Genomic DNA, 21,536 nt, shown 5'->3' with positions numbered 1-21,536 from the left:
GGAATCGAACCCATCACCTTTTGGTGTATGGGACAATGCTCCAACCAACTGAGCCACACTGGCCAAGGCTAAAAATGTTTTTTGTTTGTGTTTGTTTGTTTTGTTTTTAAGCTCTTTTATACTTAACTAGATGCCCAGTGCACGGAATTCATGCACAGGAGGGGGGGTTCCTCAGCCCAGCCCGGCCTGCACCCTCTCGCAATCCAGGACCACGGGCTCTTAACCACTCTGCCTGCCTGCCTGATGCCCCTAACTGCTCACCTGCCTGCCTGATTGCTCCTAACTGCCTCTGCCTGCCTGCCTGCCTGATCACCCTAACCACTTGCCTGCCTGCCTGATCGCCCCTAACCACTCCGCCGGCCTGCCTGATCATCCCTAACTGCTCGCCTGCCTGCCTGATTGTCCCTAACCACCTCTGCCTTGGCCCCCACTGCCGTGGCTTCATCTGGAAGGACATCTGGAATGACGTCCAGAAGGTCGTTTGGCTGTCCGATCTAATTAGTGTATTATGCTTTTATTATTATAGATACTAGGCTATTCTGAGTGTGGTCCGTGGACCAGCAGCACTGGCAGCATCGGGGAGCATGTTAGAAATGCGGAATCTCAGACCCCTCCCAGACCTACTGAATCGAAAGCTGCATTTACCCAGAGCCCCTGTGACTCGTGTGCACACCCATGTCTGAGAAGTGCTAATACTGCTTCTGGGACTAGCGAGGCACAAATGTTCAGGACAGAAAGTGGGCAATATGTAGCAAGAACTTCTAAAAATGGTAATATGTTTTGGTTCAGAAATTCCATTCCTATGTATTTAGCCTGGGGATATATTTAGATAAATTAATAAATGTATGTACAAATTATATTTTTAACAGTAAACATTTGGAAGCAAGTTAAATGTCCAACAGAGGAATGTTAACTAGGTGGTGAAATAATATGCTGCTATTAAAAATTAAAAGATTTTTTACTATTAAGAGTTATAAAAAATGTTCATATGTTAAACAAAAATGCATGTCAGAAATTTATGCTCACATATTATTTTAAAGCAAAATATGTCCATATGCATTTCAAGACTAGAAGGAAATAGAATCTGTTATGTGAGTCAACTGCCTTTTAAAATACTCTTTACTTCTCTCTACACAAATGTATTTCAATAGTGAATAATATTATTTCACACTCAGCTCAAAGGTATTTTAAAAGGATAACGACAATTTACACTGCCCCAAGCAATACATATGCTCTCCTCCCCTCCCCCAAGTCTTGCTAACATTGCTTTTATTTTAGATTTTCTTTTAGATTTGCTGGTTGGAAAAAGTGCAAAGTGCCAACTCATTGTTTTAATTTTGAATTACTTACAATTAATGAGTTCTGCATTTATTTTTGGAATCTGTTCTGGCACTGAATAATTTAAAGTACATTATCAAATAATGCAGTTCGTATTCTAAAGTAAACTGAATGCTGGTTGAGTTCAGTTTACCTTACATTTCAGAATATTATGCTGTGTGGGCATGCTTGGGACAAAGTTTTGTATATACCTCCTTCCTACATTCATTGGTGTTTCAATCATTGATAACATAAACCATTTATTATGGAAAATTTCAAACATACATTAAAGTAGATAGAAAAATATAATGAACCCCATATAACCACCAACCACTTCCAATAATAATCAACTCATGCCCAATCTTGTTTCATTTATACCCAAACCACTTCTTCACCTACGTTTTCTGAATTATGTTTCAAGAAATTGTATAACTTAATCTGTAAAAATTTGGTATCTATCTCTAAAAGATAAGTACTTTAACAAAAACACACATATACAATACCATTATCACATCTAAAAATATGAACCATTATTTCTTAGTCTCTATCAAATATTGCCCCAGTTTTTAAATTTCCCATTCACCTTCACATTCTTATTCTCTCTCTCTCTACCACCAGTTTGTTAGAAACTGGATACAAAACAAACACAAAAAAATGGATTGTGATATTACTGCTTGTAAGTTTTTAATGAGAAACCAAACTCTATTCTCAGTACTTTCCCCCCTTAATTTCTATGTAGCAAAACATGAGCATTTATGGAAAATATCACCTCATTGCCTTACCTTTCTGGTTATTTAAAAATATATATATGTTTGTATTGGTTTTAGAGAGGAGAGGTAGGGAGAGGGAAAGAGAGAGAGAGAAACATCAATGTGAGAGAGAAACATCAATTGATTGCCTCCAGTACACCCTGACTGGGCATCAAACCTGCAACCTAGGTAAGTGCCTTGACCGGGAATCAAACCAGTGACCTTTCGGTACACAGGACAACACTCAACCAACTGAGCCACACTGGCCAGGCTCTGATTACTTTTTTGGAGGGTCACCTTCATTAATTCCTCTTATTTCTTCCTTTCCCCAAGTGTAATTACATTATTTGCTTCCCTTATTCCTCTTCTCTCCTTCCTTTCTCTCTGTTCCATCCTCCTCTCCACTCTTTCCATTTTGCTCTCCTATCTCATTCACTCTTCTAGTTTCAACCCTCCCCACTATGAAAACAATCCCCAAATTTCTGTCCCTATGCCCAACAACACAGCTGAGGCTGACCAACTTGGTATATTTCTAACAGAACCTGCTGGTAGCTGAGACTCAGCTTTCCCAGACTGAATAAACTTGCCAGTGTCCTCTCACATAAGCTCCTCAAGCTAACGTCCCAGTTTGTATTATTGTGGTAGAAGACATGTCACATAAATCTCACCATTTAATCATTTCTCAGTGGCACCAGTACATCAACAACGTTGTGCAAATATCAGCACGATCATCTCCAGAACCTTTTCGGGATCTCAAATTGAACCTCTGTCCCCGAGAAACACTAACTCCCCATTCTCACCTCCCCCTTCCCCGGTAACCCGCATCTACTTTCTGTCTCTATGAAGTTGACTACGCGAGGTACCTCATATACATGGACTCAGACAATATTTGTCTCGGTGTCTGGCTTATTTCACGGTGTAATGTTTTCCAGGTGAGAGAGCCTGCTTGATCTCGATGGGTTTATGATCCGGGGAGTGGAAGGTGGTACCCTACGGCTCTGGAGAGCGTTGTCATGAGCTTGGCATCCCCGTCTAGGTTTATGGATGCCAAGTTCAAACCTGAGCACTTGTATTCCAAGTGGGAGGAACAGAGAAACCTTTGATATTAGGACCCAAGATACACATTATTTACTGGCGTTGGCACTTGGCAGCCGTGGAATTTCCTTTAATTTGAAATAATCCCAATCCTACCTCCCCTCAAAGAAGATAATGACCAAGTACTGAACGTGGGAATGAGAGTGGCAATGAGGACGGAGACAGGGCCGTGGCACTGGCCCAGTGAAGACTAGGGGACCTTTATGAATTTAGTCTTTTGGGAAACATGCTAAGTAAGAGCCTTTGTGGGTAAACAGGTGTCATCATTGAGAGTGAGGAGGCCTGCAGACAGCAGGTGTGCTCACACAGTGGAGCAGCAAGGCACTGCGCTCGCCCTTTTCAGTTCTGTGTGAATCCTGGGCGAATGCATGCGCCTTGCTGAGGGTTCCTCCGAACCACACCAGGCTCAGCTCAAAGCTCAGGGGCATCTCAGTAACTGAGGGTCCGTGGTCAGTGAGCAGAGTAATCTGCTAGCACATACATATCATGTCACAAGTTGCTGTTACATTTCAGAAGATCCCTGACTGGATTTCATAGACTAGTACATTGCTTTAAATTATATAATGGACATAGAGTTACCAACATTTTTTCTTGTTAAATAAGGACTAGTATCCTTACTTAATAACTAGAAGCCCGGTGCACGGGGTCCCTCGGCCTGGCCTGTGCCCTCTCACAATCTGGGACCTCTTGGGGGATGATCCCCGCAGGCCCGATCCAGACAGGAGGGAGCCCGATCCTGTGCGTTGAGCATCTGTCCCCTGGTGGTCAGTGTGCATCATAGCGACCAGTCAACCGGTAGTTCAGTCGCTTAGGCATGCATTTATATATATATATATATATATATATATATATATATATATATATATATATATAAAATTTTTTTTAATAAAAGGAAACAAAACTTTCTCAGAAACACTCAGCTTTCATCTACTATCATCATTTCCTACTGGAATGTATCTTTCAGCATTCAAAACATTGGGAGAAAATAAGTACTTTGAATAAATATTAGATCTGTGGAACATACTTAGATTTATGAAAAGCCTTTTATATGGTTTTTATTTTCCTCATTTTACCAGAGATTGGTAAGAGGTCATCATGGGATTGACCACTGGCTCAGAGCTCATATCAATCCCATAGTACTCTTTGTGCTACGCTCTATCATGTATATACGATTCCATTTGATTTTCATGATAAACCATTTATGCAAATGAGGAATCTGAGATGCTAAAAATTAAGAAACTAACCCAAGGTTGCATAGCCAGTCAAGGTTGGGTATTTAACCATAGCAGTTAATACTCTGTCACTTACTGAGTCTCTCCCACATTCTTCTTCATCATGTTCTATACAAGAAATCAGTTGGTGAAAATGTTATTTAAAATCTACTGATGTATTTGTTTAAAAAAAGAAAAGAAAATCATGCCGAATCCTATACCTTCAGATCATCCAGGTTTGATGGGAGTGGGCCTGGCTTGAGAGAAGAGACACCAGTTTGTCCAGAAAAACTGTTTTTGACAGGAGACAAAGGGGTACTGCTCAGTGGTGTTGAAGAAGAGTTTGGATTTCTGACCATCTGCTCGTTTGGTTCCCTGAAAACAGACAAAAAAGAGGGACTTAAAATACAGTCAGATCTATATATTGTGACATACAATAAGAAATAGATACTTGGGCCCTGGCTGGTTAGGCTCAGTGGATAGAGCGTCGGCCTGGGGACTGAAGGGTCCCAGGTTCTATTCTAGTCAAGGGCACATGCCCGGGTTGTGGGCTCGATCCCCAGTAGGGGTCGTGCAGGAGGCAGCCAATCAATGATTCTCTCTCATCATTGATGTTTCTATCTCTCTCTCTCCCTCTCCCTTCCTCTCTGAAATCAATAAAAAATATTTTTTTTTAAAAAAAAGAAATATATACTTGGTGTTCATACAGTTTCTGGCTCACGGCTAAAACCCTTGGGATTTGCCAAGTGAGGAGAGTGACAAAGGTGTATCTTGTTATGTTAATGAGGTGGCTTTTGGACTCTATCTAAGGAGGGATGCTGGCTGCCAGGAGAATCCATCCTGTGATTAGAGGGTAGAAACTGTTGGTCCCACCGCCTTCCCTGGCCTCCAGGCAGGGTGAGGGATTGGAGATTGAATTCACCAATGGCCAATGATGCAATCATCCCTTGCTTTGCCATGAAGCTTACGTAAAAACCTAAAAGGTTAGGGGTCAGAAAGTTTCTGGGTTGGTGACCACGGGGAGGTGCTGGAAGAGTAGCTGGCTTGGAGAGGGCTTGGAAGCTCCATGCCCCCTCCCCACACCTATGCATCTCTTCCATCTGGCTGTTCCTCAGTTGTATTCTTTCATAATAAACCAGTGATCTAGTGAGTAAAATGTTTCTCTGCGTTCCATGAGCTGCTCTAGCACATTAATCAAACCCAAGGAGTAGGTTGTGGGAATCTGATCTATAGTTGGTTGACCAGAAGCCCATGTGACAATTCTGGACAACTTCTGGCATCTAAAGAAGGTGAGAGCACCAGTCTTGGGGACTGAGCACTTACCTGTGGAATCTGACGCTATTTCCAGGTAGCTAGTGGCAGAATGAAGTTGAATTGTTGGACACCCTGTTGGTGTTGGGGAATCGCTTGTTGATGTGGGGAAAACATCCCCCACATATTGGAATTGGGTGACCAGAACCCTTAGGGGGTGACTTATATTTAGATGAGATCACAAGTTAATTGTCTACAAGGATCAGGCAGGGGGAGGAAAACCACAGCAGGCTAGCTGGCAAGTGGCAAGTCACACTCAGGCTGAGTCTGGGGAGACCAGAGGGAGTGGTGGAGACTTTGGCATATGGGTGGGCATATCCATGCATCATTTAGCAGATGAAGCCCTGTGGAGCAGAAGCAAGCCTGTGGAGCTTGATTCTACTCAGCATAATGGCCAGCGTCACCCAAAGCTGAACAGGGAGACAGCTGGAACCTCTCTGTTCCACTTGCAGTCTCAACGTGCTCACACCTCCCTTTTCCCAGGGAGGCCTGTTATCAGGGACACTGATTTCCTTGCTCCTTCCTGGCCTATGTTCCTGAAAAGGTGTGCCCAGTTTCCAAACATAACAGGTGAGACACGATGCGGCATGGGCCTTGGCTGTGGTGCTGGCCCGGTGCCCGGGTAGAGAGGAGCCACCACTCTGTGCAGCCCAGGCTCTGGGACTCACTTGAGCTGAGCGGGGTGGATGCTGGCGTAGCCGAAGCGCTGCTGCTGCTGCTGGCTGAGGATCTGCAGCTGCAGGAACAGCTGCTGCTGCTGCAGCAGCCGCGCGTAGGCCGAGTCCATGGGCGGCGGCGACTTCTCCGCCTTCTGGTCCGGGGGGATGTACTGGTGGTACTTGAGCTTCTTCACCTTTGGCTTGGGGTCCTTGGGCTTCTTGTGGCGATTCTTACTGTCGCTCAAGGACTTGGACTGCAAGAGGATGGAGACGAACATGGCTTTAGGTGATGGAGAGAATGACTGGCGTCATGGGAACACGCGAGGGGGTTCTGTCCGATAGATGTTCTCAAATCTCAGACATACAGACAGCAAAGCACAATGTGCAAGGAGACCCTGGGACACTGAGATGTCTAATGAACCGGAAGCACACCCCTTAGGTGGGAGTCTTGAACCTTACAAGTGGCTCCTGGAGCGTTTTCCTCCCAGAGTAGAGTGAAGACACTTTCCTCACCTCAAACCAACTTCCGTCTAACACATTCTGATCTTGGGGGTTGATTCATAGGAAAGTACTCTCATAGGTATACGTGGAATCACTGCTGGTTAAGCACTTAGCAAATTGACGTAGTAATGCCATACATTTAGATGAAATTAACCTTGACTTTGAAAATCCAGAATGTGAAGTTTTGCTGCTTCAGGCTGAAAAGTAATATAGACTGTCCCTCCCACCACCATCCCTAATCCTGATATAAAATCAGGAAGTGGTACCCTTGGAATACTGTACTTACTATGGGGAGGGTTAGCCACGCCCTGGGACCTTCCTCCCCTCCCGGGAAGTTACCCTTTGTAGAGCGTGATTTGGACACATCGAAAGAAGTTAAGCGTACAGGCTAGGGAGTGAAGAGAAATTCCTGAAGGTGGTACAAGCACCTTACTACATCTTACTAGTACTTACCTCACCTGCAAGTTGGGGAAAATAGTCTCTACTTCCTATCTCAGTGACCAACGTAAAGGTGATGAAAGACAGTACTGAAATAGCAACAGGTCTCAGAGGAGAGTGTGGTTAGATCTATAATCTAAAATCAAAGGCCTCCCTATGTTAGGAAGCAATAGGTTCATACTGTGATCAGTTGAAAAATATAAATTTCAAACCTTGACTTTTTCCAGAAGGTTGAAATGAAGAACATGGATATGATGTCGGAAGATTCTTGAGAATTTGGGCAAAAGGTGGAGGGAACGTGTGGTACCAGCAGTGCCCAGAAGAGGGGGCTCCTGCATAGCTGGCAGGCCCGTTCTGACGGGCAGCGTCCCCATTTTAACCACAAAACACACGTCTGAAGGTGACCTACCCAGGGGAGCTGCCCACTTGCTTCCTCTGACCAGCGCATCCCACCACTGAAGCCTCTTTGTGTTTTCTCAAGGAGGCGTCTGGGAGACTAATGAATGATGAGCACGCGTCTTTCCCTGCTCCTTAATCGCTTAGCATTCCAGTTAAGGAATCAGTCTCACACTTGGAGGACTTCTCTGGCCCCACAAGCTCTGCGCTGCTTGGCCGTGTCTGTTCCCACCTCATCTGGGACTTGCCTTGTCCCGGGAGCTTCAGCCCTGAGTCTTGCTGAGGATTTTCTCTCCATGCTGCCTTACTTACTTAGCACAGGGACTGAGCCATCCAGAAGGATCTAAAACTGAGCCATTTTCTCTGCACAGTGAGGGCATTGACTACTGCGCATGTGGAGCTCTGAATTCATGGACCGGTGCTGTTTCACACTCTTTCTGAGACCAGAGGCTATTCAAGCTGTGGATTTGTTTTGTTGTTTCTTAACCAGAACTGCATGGGCAACCTAAGGCAGCATTGCATCCAAGGTCCAGGGGCTTAAGACCCAGGCACGGAGGTGAGTGTAATGTGATAGGGAACAGTGTGCCCTGTAGCCTGAGGCTTCCTCACTCAGCCTGCACGCACACAGTGGGGCTGCCGCACAACACAGCAGCCCCTGCCTGGGAGATGAAGTCAAACTCATCAGCCAAAACAGGCTGGTGCCAAACTGCCTAGCCCTGCCCTCTCCAGCAGCTCACTCCTCCTGCCTCCTTCCCCTGTAATGTTCTGCTGTTTGGGAACTCCCTCCTCCATTTGTTGTATGACTCGAGCTCATCCTCTGAGTCCAGCTCAAAGCTCAACTCACCGGGGAAGCTTTTCCTAACTCACAGCAATGTCTCCCATCTGTGAGTCTCACATGGCATGGCCACACCCCTGCTGAGGGGAGAGGACTGAAATCCAGCCCTCACTCTGCTTCGGAGGCTGTTGGTCCTGAGGTGGGACTATGGCTGCCTAGGGAGGGGGAACCTCTGCTTATCTTACCTAATCATATACCTAATAATAGACAAACATGTAAATTGACCATACCTCCGCTATGCCCACCAGCCAATCAGGAGGGAATATGCAAACTAGAAGGACAAAGATGGTGGCCACCCAGCTGCTCCAGGCGCGGAGTGGCCGGGCGGGGCAGGATGGCTGCTATGAGAGGGAGGATGGGGGGTGAGGGGATCTACAGGAGTGGCACTCCAGCCCCGTAGTGAAGACGAAGATGGCAGACTCCAGCCAGAGTCTACAGCAAAGACGAAGATGGCAGACTCTGGCCGGAATCTGCAGCAAAGGCGGCAGACTCCGGCCAGAGCAAAGGCCTGGGTCCCGGATGCTGGAGGAAAACCAGTGCTGGAAGCCAAGGGAAGGAAAGCCTATTGCACGAATCTCTCCGTGCAGCAGGCCTCTAGTATTGTGATAAGATACAAGTAACACAAAATCACCATAGTCACCATTTGAAAATACACAATTCAGTGGCACTTAATACATTCACAATGTTGTGCGTGTCATCACTATCTAGCTCCGGAACATTTCCATCGCCCCCAAAAGAAAGCCATACATACCACTGAGCAGTCACTCCCACCCCTCCCTCCTTCCTGCCGCCCCCCCGGAGCCACTTCTGCTTTCTGTCTCTATGGCTTTGGCTGTTCAGGGTGTTTCATAGAAATGGAATCATACAACATGTAGTCTTTTGTGTTGGGCTTTTTTCACTCAGCATAGCACTTTCAAGGTTCATTCCTGGTATATCATGTATCAGCACTCATTTCTCCTTATGGCTGAATAATATCCCATTGTGTGGATATGCCACATGCTTATCCATTCTTCAGTTGATGGACCTTTGGGTTAGTTTCGACTCTTCGCTATTGTGAGTAGTGTGCTATGAATATTCGTGTACAGGTTTTGGTTTGAACACCTGCTTTCAGTTCTCTTGGGCAAATACCTAGCAGTGGAATTACTGGGTCATACAGTAATTCAACCCTTAACTTATTGAGGGGCCACTACTGTTTTCCATAGTGGATGGAAACCATTTTACATTATACTCTTCCTCTGGCAACATATGAGAGTGCCAGTCTCCACATCCTCACCAGCACTTGCCTTTTTCCCCATTTCTACTATAGCATTGGTGGGTGTGCTGCAGGATTTTGTTGTGGTTTGGGTTTGCATTTGTCTGATGACCAATGACATGTAACACCTTTTAATGTGATTATTGGCAATTTCCTTATCTTTGGAGAAATGTCTAGTCAAGTCCTTAGGGGCACATTTTCCGTACTTGCTCAAAGCACTATGTTAGTGGCACTGTGATACCCAACAGGCGCCTCGAGGGCAGGAACCTGCGATGGGAGCCCCCCTGGGGCCTGCGCGGGTGTGTGTGGGGGGAACACCTTCTTCTCCTAGGACACTTTCCGCTTCAGGGCACCGCAGTGCGTTCACACTGGCCTCACAGGAACCTCTCACCGTCTGCAGGGCAGAGGGGTTCCCAGCGTGGTTGCCTCCTTCTTTGAGAAGCCCTCTAGGATCCTCTTAATTTAGAGATGATGAATATTCAACAGTGAGCAGTCACAGGCATTGACCAATCAGCAGGAATGTGGGCTCTTACATAAACCACCTGTGCTGCCTGAGCAGCTGGCTCTCAGTCCTGCTCTTTATGAAAACGGACCCGTCCTCCCTCAGGGCAACATTCGCAGAGTGCACGGGGCCTGAAGCTTTGCTAATCTGAACTATGAAATGTAAAATACGTTGGTGGAAATGTTCATACAATTTCTTTGTACACAACATTGGAAATGATGTGAATCATCTCCTCCTTCCACCTGCGGTGAACAAACTCAGCAGCAGTCACATGATTTCAAAGCTGCTGAGCTGAGTGAATTGGAAGCCAGCTTTAAGCCACTGCAGTTCGGTGGGGGCCGCTTACTGGGCAGCCGAAATGCCTGCCGTCCACTTCTGTGTATGCAGTGGCGGGGACCACGGGCTGTTACTTTAACATTGACTCTGACTCAGTCTACAACCACGAATAAAATAGTTCCTAAGGGTCATTTCAATATTCGTTAAGTGGCGGTCCCAGAGGTGAGAGACATGCTCCCAAAGCAGTTAGGAGTTGCATGGGATACACTGCTAGGAAGGCTAAATGACTCCCAGGCAGCTAAGCCAGGAGAGCCCACTCTGGGAACCATGAGATACAATGCTGAGAAACTGAAACCAACGATATGCTAAATGCTTGCTTGTTGTTCTTTGTCTACCACCAACATCGCCCCTTTATCTGCACTTCATACAGAGCCTGACTGGACCAAGGGAGGTCTGACTTACGCAAGGCCTTCTGGTCTGCTTCCCTTGCATGAAGTTCAACTCCCCTCTGCTCATTTGATGGCGCTTACAATCCTGTGTGCGTTACGACCAGCTGTGTCAAGGCTTTTAAGTCAGGAACAAACTAGTGGGCGCTGAGCCCAAAGAAATGCAAACGCATAGGCTTCCCCTGCAGGGAAGTCCCACGCTGTGCTGCGTGGAAAGCAGGATCTTGGTCCATGTACCCACTGCTCACTGCTCACAGCTGTCATGCATGTTCCTAGTGGATTAAACCTGTAACAGGGTCTGCGTGGCTCTCCTCTTCCCAGACCTAGCTCAGAAAGCTCTGCTCAGCGCTGCGCTATGAGCCAGGAGTCAGGCGGGTGCGTGGAGGTGGGCCCATCGTACCTTCACAGCAGCGTGCCCGGGGTTGGCGGTGCCGAGCGGGCCGAGCCCCTGCTTCCCTGTGTCTGACTGGTTGCTGGGCTGTGAGACCGAGTCATTCCTGTCATTTTCTGAGCCAGAAGTTAGATCCTGAAATCCAAATTGTAGAATTACTAGGATGAAAGGGTCAAAACGGTGACATAGAAGCGTTAAAGTAGAGCACCCCCTCCCCCCACATAAACACACACATAGCTCTGCTGTGTGTTTTTTCAATCCTCACATGAGGATTTGTTTTTATTGATTTTAGAGAGAGAGGAAGGGAAAGAGAGATAGAGAGAAACATCTATGTAAGAGAAACATCAATTAGTTGCCTCCTGTACCCAACCTAGGTATGTGTCTTGACCGGGAATCAAACCCACAACCGTTTGATGTACAGAACAATGCTCCAACTAATTGAGCCACCCAGTCAGGGCTAGCTCTGATGTTTTAATCCTAGCTTTATGGCCAAGTACATGTAAGACTACTTCCTCCAGGAGAAGAATATATATATACTGTCAACCAATTGAGGATATTTTGAGGAGAGAAAAGGGTCATTATTAAGAATTATTCCACAAGACAGGCATAGAACCAGCCTAGTCTTGGCAAACTGGGATATCTGGTCACCGTGAGTGCGGGTTCCTCCTGCCTGTGACAAGGTCCACCTGTTGGACTTGATAATGGGATTGAAATAGGGAGAGAGAGGAGTGGGTGTACAAGACGACAGGGTGTTAGCAGATGGAGGAAGAGTGTGCATACATGTATGTATATGTGTGTATATTTATCTCTGTGTGTATGTGTGCATATGTGTATGTGTTCTGTGTATTGCTGTATGTGCCTCTGTGTATATTTTGTGTACACATAGGTATATGAGTGTATATGCTTGTATATGTATCTGTGTGGATGTGTTCTGTGTATATATATTTAATGTACATGTGTGTCTGTGTCTGTCTGTATGCCTATGTGCCCTTGGTGTGTGTGTTTCTGTGGATATGTATGTGTGTTTATGTGTGTTTGTGTGCATGTGTACATGTAGGTGTTCTGGGCAGGCTGAGGAAAATCCCACTAGGCCTGGTGGCTTCTAGGGGTGGCAGCTGAGGGGCTGGGGGTTTGCAGTGTCCTGGAGACCACACACTGCTCAGCCTCAGAGCCTCAGCTCCTCCCCTGTGGGATCAGCATCAGTGCTCCTGCTTGGGGGGGCGATGCTCCCTAACAGGCTACGCTCAGGAAGTGGCTGGAGCGGCCCTGGCGCAGTGAGTGCTTAATGGAATGCAGTGGCTGTTGTTAATAATCATCATTCTTTATAAACGTGCTTTGAGCAATATTTGCAGTATACATGCTTCACATGCTTAGAGTTTGTGGATTTGTCCAGAGGTGAGTGCTGTGCCTGGTTTGGGGCTGGAAGTGGCCTTGCAGCGGTTCTGCAGGTAGAAACCTGCTCAGGTAGAGCCAACATGCCGCTCTGTTTTGTAACCGCAGTGCCCCCTTGTGGCTGCTCAGTGCACGGAAGGGCGACATTCTATCTGGCCAACTGTGGTGGGTCATCTAATGGCAGAGAACCTCATTTTTACTTTGCAAAAATAGGGATAGAAGGTATCTACTTGGCAGAGTAGATGCTTAAAAAGTATGTCCCAGGTACAGACCTCGGGTTCTCCTCCAGGTGTTCTGGAGGTTTCGCCACCACACAGAGCCCTGGACCCGGGGGTGACACGCCATGCAGACGTGTCTGTGGACCTCGGAGCGGGACCCAGCCTGGCAGTGTCATTTCCGGGCTATGAAGAGATGACAGGCTGAGAAGTGGTTTGTTACCTGGATTGTCCCCGGAGGACCTGCCAAAGGGGTCTCCGTTGCTTTGGTGTCTGAGGGAGACCTCGCTGGGCCCTGGGGGTCTTCGCTTCGCGTGTGATCTGGAGAAAGCCCGTCGCTGCTGCTGTCCTCGTCGAAGGCAAAGGCATCTGCTGGTTTGGAGAAGCTCACCTGGTTCCCTGGGGCCGGGAAATCCAACACTGGTCAGAGGCGCGGGCACGTCACAGGGCTCGCTGCACCTGCTCAGTGCGTCACCCCATTAGGACTAGCGCCACCCCTTTAGGACTGTGTGCAGCTCAAGGTAACGGTGAAGGTCCTTTCTAAATGGTTTCATTTCCATCTATTGACTCAGATGGGAACTTGTGTTTATAAAAGCAGGATGTTTGGCAGGGAAGAATGACTTGCATTATTGGTTAAACCTTATTTTCAGGTTTGTCCATTTCTGAACATTTTCTGTGGGAACCCCTTATCTTTTGAAATGGAATTGGGGGGTGCTGAAGGAAAGAAAAGGCCCACTCCCACCCTCGCCAGATGCAGCAGGAGGCCACTGGAGCAAGCTTGGAGAGAAGGCCACCTCCCTGTCTCACAATGAGAGACATGACCGAGACGACAATAGGCCATCTGCATCCTCTTCAAATATAACACACAACACAGCACCGATGTTTAGCAAACTTCCTAACAGGCCGAGCTAGGACAGCTACTGAGTTTAAAGTCCGAATGTCAGAATGAGCTAATGTCCCGGGGTGTCCCATCCCACTAGTGCGTATCTGTTTACAGAAGCATAAATGTGTCTCAGAAATGTTGGGGTGATCCTTACTTGTTTATCATTTGGATTTTCTTTTGACTCCTCATATCTCTGGGTCTATTTTGGAAAATCTCACGGGCTCACACAGGCAGAGATGCCTCCTCCGCTGCCCACACGTCTCTGGGGGCACAGGTACATTAGCTTGGGAAGAGGGTTTATCAGACCAGACGGCACTATAGCGACATCCTTATATGTCCCTTATGTTTCCTAATTGCTCAGTTTCATCTGGTTTACTATCCAACTGCATAGTACGAAATGTGCCGGGGCCACATCGCTCATCTGACCCGAGTCCAGGCCAGCTCTTCCGAAGGAATTCGCTTTATCAGGAAGTTGCCAGTCCGGCCTTCTGCAATCGCGCTGCCGAGAACTTTTGACTCCTGCTCCGCACAGATAAGGGAGAGGCGCTCTCACCGCAGACGGGCAAGGCAGCGGGGAGCTGGAAGTAATGGAACAAATGTGGCTTGGGGCTTGTCATCGCCACCCTGCTGGCATCTGTCACGGCCCCTCACTCAGACATCCCAGGGTCAAGTCAGGAAAGAGGCCAGACTAGGACAGGGCAGGTGGAAGCCCAGCCGCTGGCCCGTGGGGCCGCCTGCCGCCCTGGCACGGCGTGGGGCCCATACTGCCGCCCCAGGGAGCCGAGGGGCCTTCAGGAGAGTCATTATTGTTTTTCTATTTGGTTATAGAAGGAACCTCTACTCATCATTAACATTCACACCGCAGGAAATGGCCACACCAATCCTTCTTCCTGTGAAGAACTCGTCTCTGCTTCTAGATTTAATTCTATACATAACGCAGGACGTATATGCACAAATGTAAAATGCGTGTCACCCAGACAGGCCTGGGCGAACCATCTGCTCCGAAACTTGCTTTTTTCCCTCTACACGTGTCCTGGAGACCCTTCCTGTGAGCACAGAGGTCTTCCTCCATTAAAAATCAGTTTTTGTATCAGCTGCACAGTATCCCATTGTATTCACGGGAACTTTGATTTTTCAACTTTTATTTTCAAAAGTGCACTTTTTTAACTATAAAAAATTTGAAATAATAGACAAGCACAGAGAATAATAGAAAACATCTGTAGGTGTCACCTGAAATAAATACGTGCTATCATTTTCTCGTATTTGCAGCAGAGTTCTCACAGGGGCATTCCAGTGGGTGTTGGATAAACATCAGCTTTTTCTTTGCGCTCAGGGGCCACTGCCCCCCTTAGAACTCTGGTCTCAAACGCCTCCCTCTCTCTCTAAGAGCCCGGAAGTAGCTCCCAGCCTGCCCGTCCCGGCCTCTCACAGCGAACCCTGCACTCCGCACATGAAGCTGTGTTTGTCACTTTCGTGTGATGTGAGAAAATGTCTCTACTCCTTTCTCAAGGGCCCCTTAGCCTGAGATCTTCCCAGGAAGGTCCTGCCAGTTGCCTCCGGGAATCAGCTTCTATACATTTCTTCACTTTAGAAACCATGTTTTCTTGGGAATTGCAAATCCTACTTACACTTGTGGAATCAGAGACTTTGTCCCCATTACAAAGGTTACATGTATGATTGAGGCCAGGTGGGCCTGGGAGCCCGAGGGCGGGTGGGTATTAAGCCTTCCCACCCCAGAAACCACGAAATTTCACTGGGATCTACCTGGCACCTCCCCCCCCCCCCCCAACCCCCCCAGCCAACACCATCCCTACCCTCAGGGAAGCCTCCTGTGGCTGTGCCCACCAGGGCCCGATCTGAGAGCTTCATCTTCTCCCCCCCCCCCCCCACACACACACTTCCTCAGTCTACATGAATATGGAGCTTCTGTGTGCGGTTTGGTACTTCAGGTGACAGACTCCTCCCACCTCCGCCCCTGCCAGCTCACCCACGTCTACCGTATCACATCTCCAATGTGAACAGATTAGAGGGAATTAGCCAAATTGCAAAGTGGTCCAAGTAGTGTCCCCTGTGGGTAGAAATGTTTTGAGAAAAGGGGGGAGAGAGTTTCTCTTCTTAGCCTCCATCAACCTTACTTTCCAAGTGGAGTGATAGCAGATGATAAGAAGAGGAGTTGGTATCAGTCATTTCCTCGATAGTGCAGCAATAGCAAAACAATCAGCTTTCATGAGGCCGTGTGACGGGCCAGTAAGTCAGAGCAGGGGGCACATTTTCTCATCTCTGTTTTGAGGACCTTGCTAGGGCCAGGCTGTCCCGGTGTTTAGAGACCCACCAACTGTGGGCCCAGCCAGCGTCTCTCCTCTCTCTGCACAGCTGTCCTGAGGACATCGCCATATTCCACAACATGTTTTACTTGAGCTTTTGTGATTTGAGGGCCCAATGTGACTTCTTGATTGTGAGAGCGAAAAGGCTCCAGGTTCTGGGAAGGGTGCTCATGATGGTCCCATTGGGCCTTGTCTCAGAAAGGGCCGGAGGACTGGAGGGAGCCCGGTGGTTGCTACCAGTCAATCAGCATGCCCTTTGCATTCTAATATGTACCATTTGGTGACCTCAGATTGAGGCACTAGAATGACATGGAAAAGTCTAGAAGTCAAGCATCTGGAATAAAGGAGTCAGTAACCTGCCCCATTTCCCCCAATTCCTCAGTTATTTTCTTCATTTCCAGCCTTCCCACTTCAGGAGAAATGGGGAGAAAGAGAAGCACACCCAGAAATGGTAGGTGGAGAGAAGGCGAGGCATGCGAAGGAGGTTGTTCTTGTGTTGCCATTGACACAGTGGACAATGTCAGGGACTAGCCTGGGAACGCTGGTGGGCAGATGCAGGAGGGAGCAGTCCCCGTCCCCTGGAGGAGGCAGGATTCAGCCGAGCCCGAATGACTGTCAGCGGAGGACAGGCCGCAGCAAGGGGGGCGGCGCAATAATGGGGAGCGTGGAAGGGAAGTGACGGGGTGGTGATTAGCGGAGTCCGGGTGGGAAGGGGGAGGAAGACACTCTCCCAGCCAGGGGAGAGGTTTATCTGGGGACCAGTCCCTGGAGAGGCACGGCTTCAACGCATCTGCTTCACCAAGTGACCTCGATCACTAAAGAGGTTCCCCCGCTTACACTGGTGAATTCACCGTTAGCACACGCAAGCACACCCGAATGAAGAACCAGGGTGAAGGCAAGGCCCCAAACATGGCTCCTGTCTGGTATCTAAAGAGCAGCATGTGCCAGCTCAGAATATGCCGCCAGACACGTGAAGACCACTCAGGGGCTGACCAGGTCAGGAGATCTGCATTGGCCCCTGCCCATCACCCCTCCCCCCTCAGCTACAAGTAGATGAAGTTGTGATGCCAGGGCAGACCGTGAGAGAAAGGGCACAGAGCCCTGCCCTCCTACTTCCCCCCCCACTACACCCTCAGCTCAGACTCAGACCCCCCCCCCCCTCACCCGCCTGCCAGGACACCCTCAGCTCAGACTCTGTGGATGGAGAAAACCTCCACAGCGGAGGGGCCGAGAGCACAGGGCTGGCTGCCCCCCGAGACGGTGCATGAGGGCTCCGTGTGGTGAGTAGGAAGTGGGGCTCTGCAGTCACACAGACTTGGTTTGCGTCTCGGTTCTACCACTTCCGTGGCAAAGTGACGGTTGGCGGTTATTTGACCCGGCGGAGCCTCCGTTTCCCCATCTATAAAATGGGCATAATACCCACAGCTACCTTTCAGGGTTTTGAGGGTGAAAATGACACGACATGTGTAAAGCACGTTGTGCGCTATTTGCGTAGTCCCTGCAAGTGCTCAGTCGTTTCCAGCTGCTGTTATTGTTGGTGTTGTTTTTGTTAGGCGTCTCTCTCCTCTCAAGTTTACTATCATCAAAACAAAAGAGACCGCCCAGGAGGCGGTGTCCCTGTGGCCAGCTTTGCAAGGGTCAGCACAGCTCCAGGGAGAAGTGGTGTGTCCGAGTGGAGTGGTCATGCTGGGAAGGCAGAGCCAGGCCTTCCCCGGAGCAGGGTGTCGCAGGAAGGGGTGTCACATCACCCCTCTCCTTCCCGCTCAGGCCAGACTCCTGTGGAGCGGGACCGAGGTCGGCTTATCTGGCTGCCTCAGGAACAACCAAGTCTATCAGCTTCGTGGTGCGGCCCTGGGCCTCCGCTCCAGCCTCCCCGCTGCCCGGCTCCCGAGGGCTGTGCACTGGCTATTGTCCCTGGACACGCTCGGGCCCGCGATGACAAGGACCTGCTTTGGGAAGCCCTGATATCATCCCCCAGCTATGCCCTGGGGCTGGCTCTGGGCGCTGGCCCCTGGGGATCTTGGCCTGGTGACTCTTAGCTCTCCCTCCCCCTCTTGGAAGTGATTAGATGAATGAGTCAGTTGTACTTTCCTCCGCATAAACATTTAAAATTCCAAGATTAGAGTGAGATAATTGGAGTCCTAGTTACCTTTCTGCTGGGCCCACACGGAGGGCTGAGACCACGCAGTGGAATGTGAAAACGGGCCCAGCTTCTTATCTACTTGCACGCTGAGCGGGCACTGCCGGAGCTATTTTAATTCCCGGGCAGGCCATCTCCTAACCTCCTCCTGGAAGGGGCTCAAGCCAAATCCATTTCCCCAGGGAGGAGGCTACGACGCGGAGGTAGATAGGGTTTCAGTGTGGCTCTTGCCTGAGCTATTTCCATACTGGAGATACGGCGTCTGCAGAAGACGGAGTACAGTACATTGCTCAGCAAAGACAGACCACCCCTCGCTCTGGAAGGGGATCGGGTGCCTTTACTATGGGAATAGAGTCAGTGGATGATTGAAGGAATAAGGATTCCTTCCCTCAGATTCCTGGCTACAAATTTGCCATTAGGTCTCCAGATATACACTGACCCCAGGGCTACATGGATTGGGACAAACAGTTAACTTGCTTTCAAGCATTTGACTTAGCTCTCAGGACTAATTCTCTAGACACCAAGATCACCAGGAGTATAGAGATAGGTATGCACTGTCTCTCCTTCCTCTGCTCAGGACCCCACCCTTTCACACCTCCCTCTCAGTTTCTAGAAACCTCCCCCCAGCTGCAGGCCCCACCTGGGCATGCCCTGCCCAGTCTCAAAGAGGCCTGTGGTCATTTTAGTGGGCTGCAAAGGTCAACACCAGGACAGCCACCTTCTCTCAGTGCCAGCTAACTGTCCTTTTTGTCACTCCCACCTCTACCCCCCTGCCATAGCTACTGGTCCCCTGATTCTTCCTTCCCACACTTTTTCCAGAATCTTCCTCAGAAGAGTCTTTTTCATGTGTGTCTCAGTGTGTTTCTTTCTTTCTTTTTTTTTTAAAAATATGTTTTTTAATTGATTTCAGAGAGAGGAAGGGAGAGGGAGAGAGGGATAGAAACACCAATGATGAGAGAGACAGACTCTGTGGATGACCAGGAATCGAACTGTGGCCTCCTGGTTCATAGGTCAATGCTCAAACATTGGCTGAGCTCAGTGTGTTTCTTCCCCTCCGCACCCACCCCCCCCCCCAAATCATTTGCCCTTTAAAAATGATTTATCATTATGGAATGATAGAGTTTGTCCATGAGAAAGGTATCCTAAAGCAAACCTTTTCTTTTTATGCCAAAGCAAATGACTATCTGTCTTATTGTCTATTTGCCTTAAAAGTGAGTGATAAGAGAGAGTCAAGACTTCCAGAGTCTAAGATAACTGGATACTTAGTAAATATGATTTTTTCATTTTGTTTTACCTTGGGGACACAGGTGAGTGAAGACTAGCATAGAGTCCTTTGGAAATGTACGTGACAGTGTGAATGGGTGACTTCTGGACCAGCCCTTGGGGACCAGAAGTGTTGCTTCCTGTGTTAAAGGGATATGGTTATAAAAAAAACCAAGACTCATCAAGCTTGGATAATGAGGCTGTATATTCTAAATCACAGATTTGCTTTTTAAAGAAGTAGCTGAAAAGCTGATCAGACATTCAGGTGGGAAGCCTGGCTTGGTTCAAGGACAAGGTGAAAGCCCTTTGGGAGGAGGCGTTTGTCTATTGGAGCAGAACACCAGGACCCTTCTGTCCTTCAAGAGCTGGGAAAGCCATCTGGGCTTCTGTTTTACTCAAGCAGAAACCAGGCCTCTGGACAATCAACAGCTTTCTTGGTACCTAAGGGATGCTCCTGTCAAGGGAAGAAAATACTCAGATGACTAGAGAGAGAATTAACAAGCTTGAAGTAAGCCTCCCCTCCCCGCCCTCACCCCCAGGACTGAGGGATCCCTCAGTAACAATGACCACGCATAAGCTGAACAAGGCCACGCTAAAATCCAGCATATAATTTCTGTTCTCAGAAACCATCACCCCTATGTAACATCATATTTGTGATATTCAGTATTCTGGCCTGAGAGAGGGTGGCTGTTAGTGGTTTTCTCTGAAAGAAAAGCAGGGAGTCAGGTGTATGCTCTGAGATGTGGCCCCTCCTCCTGAGGAAGTCAAATCAGCAAGCTCCCTATTCCTCCTCTTCATGTCATTGTCATCAGGCAAGCCTACCTTTCCTCCATCGGAAACCTGTGAAATTCTACCCGACTCAGAAGATACACTCGCAGGCTGGAAGTGGGGTTGCTAGCTGGCTCCATAAAGCAGAGGAAAGTGTTGGGAAAGACTCGCTGCCCTCATTCAGCTGACTGCAAAGGGGTTGAAAACTGGGAGTGAGAAGAAAGATCCCAGAGCGAGAACTGGTTCTCTGTTGGGAAAGGTTCTAGATGATTTTATCTTAGGGTTGGAGAATAGTTGGCCTTTAACAAAACCTGGAGGGAGCAAGACAGTGACCGAGCATTCTGCTCAGAGCTTGGCAGAAACACAGAAACACAGCTGCAGAGAGAGCTGGAAAATGTAAACACATCTGGAAAGGCACGTGGATGGGGGCAGTGGGGACACAGAAGCCAGGAGAATGATATACAGTCAACCTCAACCCTGAATCATGGCACGGCTTTCTCAGGGGAGCTGATCTGATCGCGAGAAGTGACAGAAAGGTAGGAGGGCTGGACCACCATCACCATGAGAAGCGCTATTCAAAGTGCTGTCTCTACAGCTGGTCTTGGAGCAACTCCCTCTCTTTATGACATTTCAACTGATGACATCACTTTGCTCACACGCGCATTGAAAGGTACCACTAACAAGGCTGATGCCTGGTTGATAACAGGTGCTCAGTCCCCATCACTTTCCTTAGATTAGGTCACCCTATATCTTCCACCTCTTTCTGTAGCCATTCCTCTCTTTATTCTTCAGAGAATCCCTGTCTCTATCCCAAATATTGCATGAGGACCTCACCTTAGCCCTTTTCTTGTTTTATACACCCTCCACCTCCCCCTCCCCCGCCTCTATTGGGCACTCTTAATTTTTTGTACCCTGCATTACTTCTATTTTTTTGCAGCGTTTATCATCTTTTATCATGTTATATAACTATTTCTTGTTTTTGTTTATTGTCTGTCTCCCCCTCTAGACTGTAAGCTGTTAGAGCAGAAGTCTTTGTATGTTTTGTTTACTGAGATATCCTAAGCACTTAGGATTGTGTCTGACACATAGAAGGTGCTCCATAAATATTAAGAAATAAGTAAATAAAAAGGCAATCTTATCTAGTACATCTGTTTAAATTACCATATACACTA

At 48.1% G+C, this 21,536-nt stretch overlaps 1 protein-coding gene across 2 annotated transcripts in view; it reads right to left on the bottom strand.

Moving 5' to 3' along the window:
* MYOCD (myocardin) overlaps positions 1–21,536 on the bottom strand; it is an 88,299-nt gene that overhangs the window by 11,908 nt on the left and 54,855 nt on the right. For both annotated transcript variants that reach the window (XM_079798974.1, XM_079798975.1), the window contains 4 exons: positions 13,210–13,385; positions 11,389–11,514; positions 6,352–6,596; positions 4,594–4,747 (listed from right to left, as the gene is read on the bottom strand). In XM_079798974.1, the coding sequence (XP_079655100.1) occupies positions 4,594–4,747; positions 6,352–6,596; positions 11,389–11,514; positions 13,210–13,385 (701 nt within the window). The remainder of the gene's footprint in view (positions 1–4,593; positions 4,748–6,351; positions 6,597–11,388; positions 11,515–13,209; positions 13,386–21,536) is intronic.

Source organism: Cnephaeus nilssonii (assembly GCF_951640355.1).
Source record: "Cnephaeus nilssonii genome assembly, chromosome: 19".
NCBI lineage: Eukaryota > Metazoa > Chordata > Mammalia > Chiroptera > Vespertilionidae > Cnephaeus > Cnephaeus nilssonii.
Note: the sequence above shows the minus strand (reverse complement) of the source record. Positions and strands in the feature narration are given on the sequence as shown.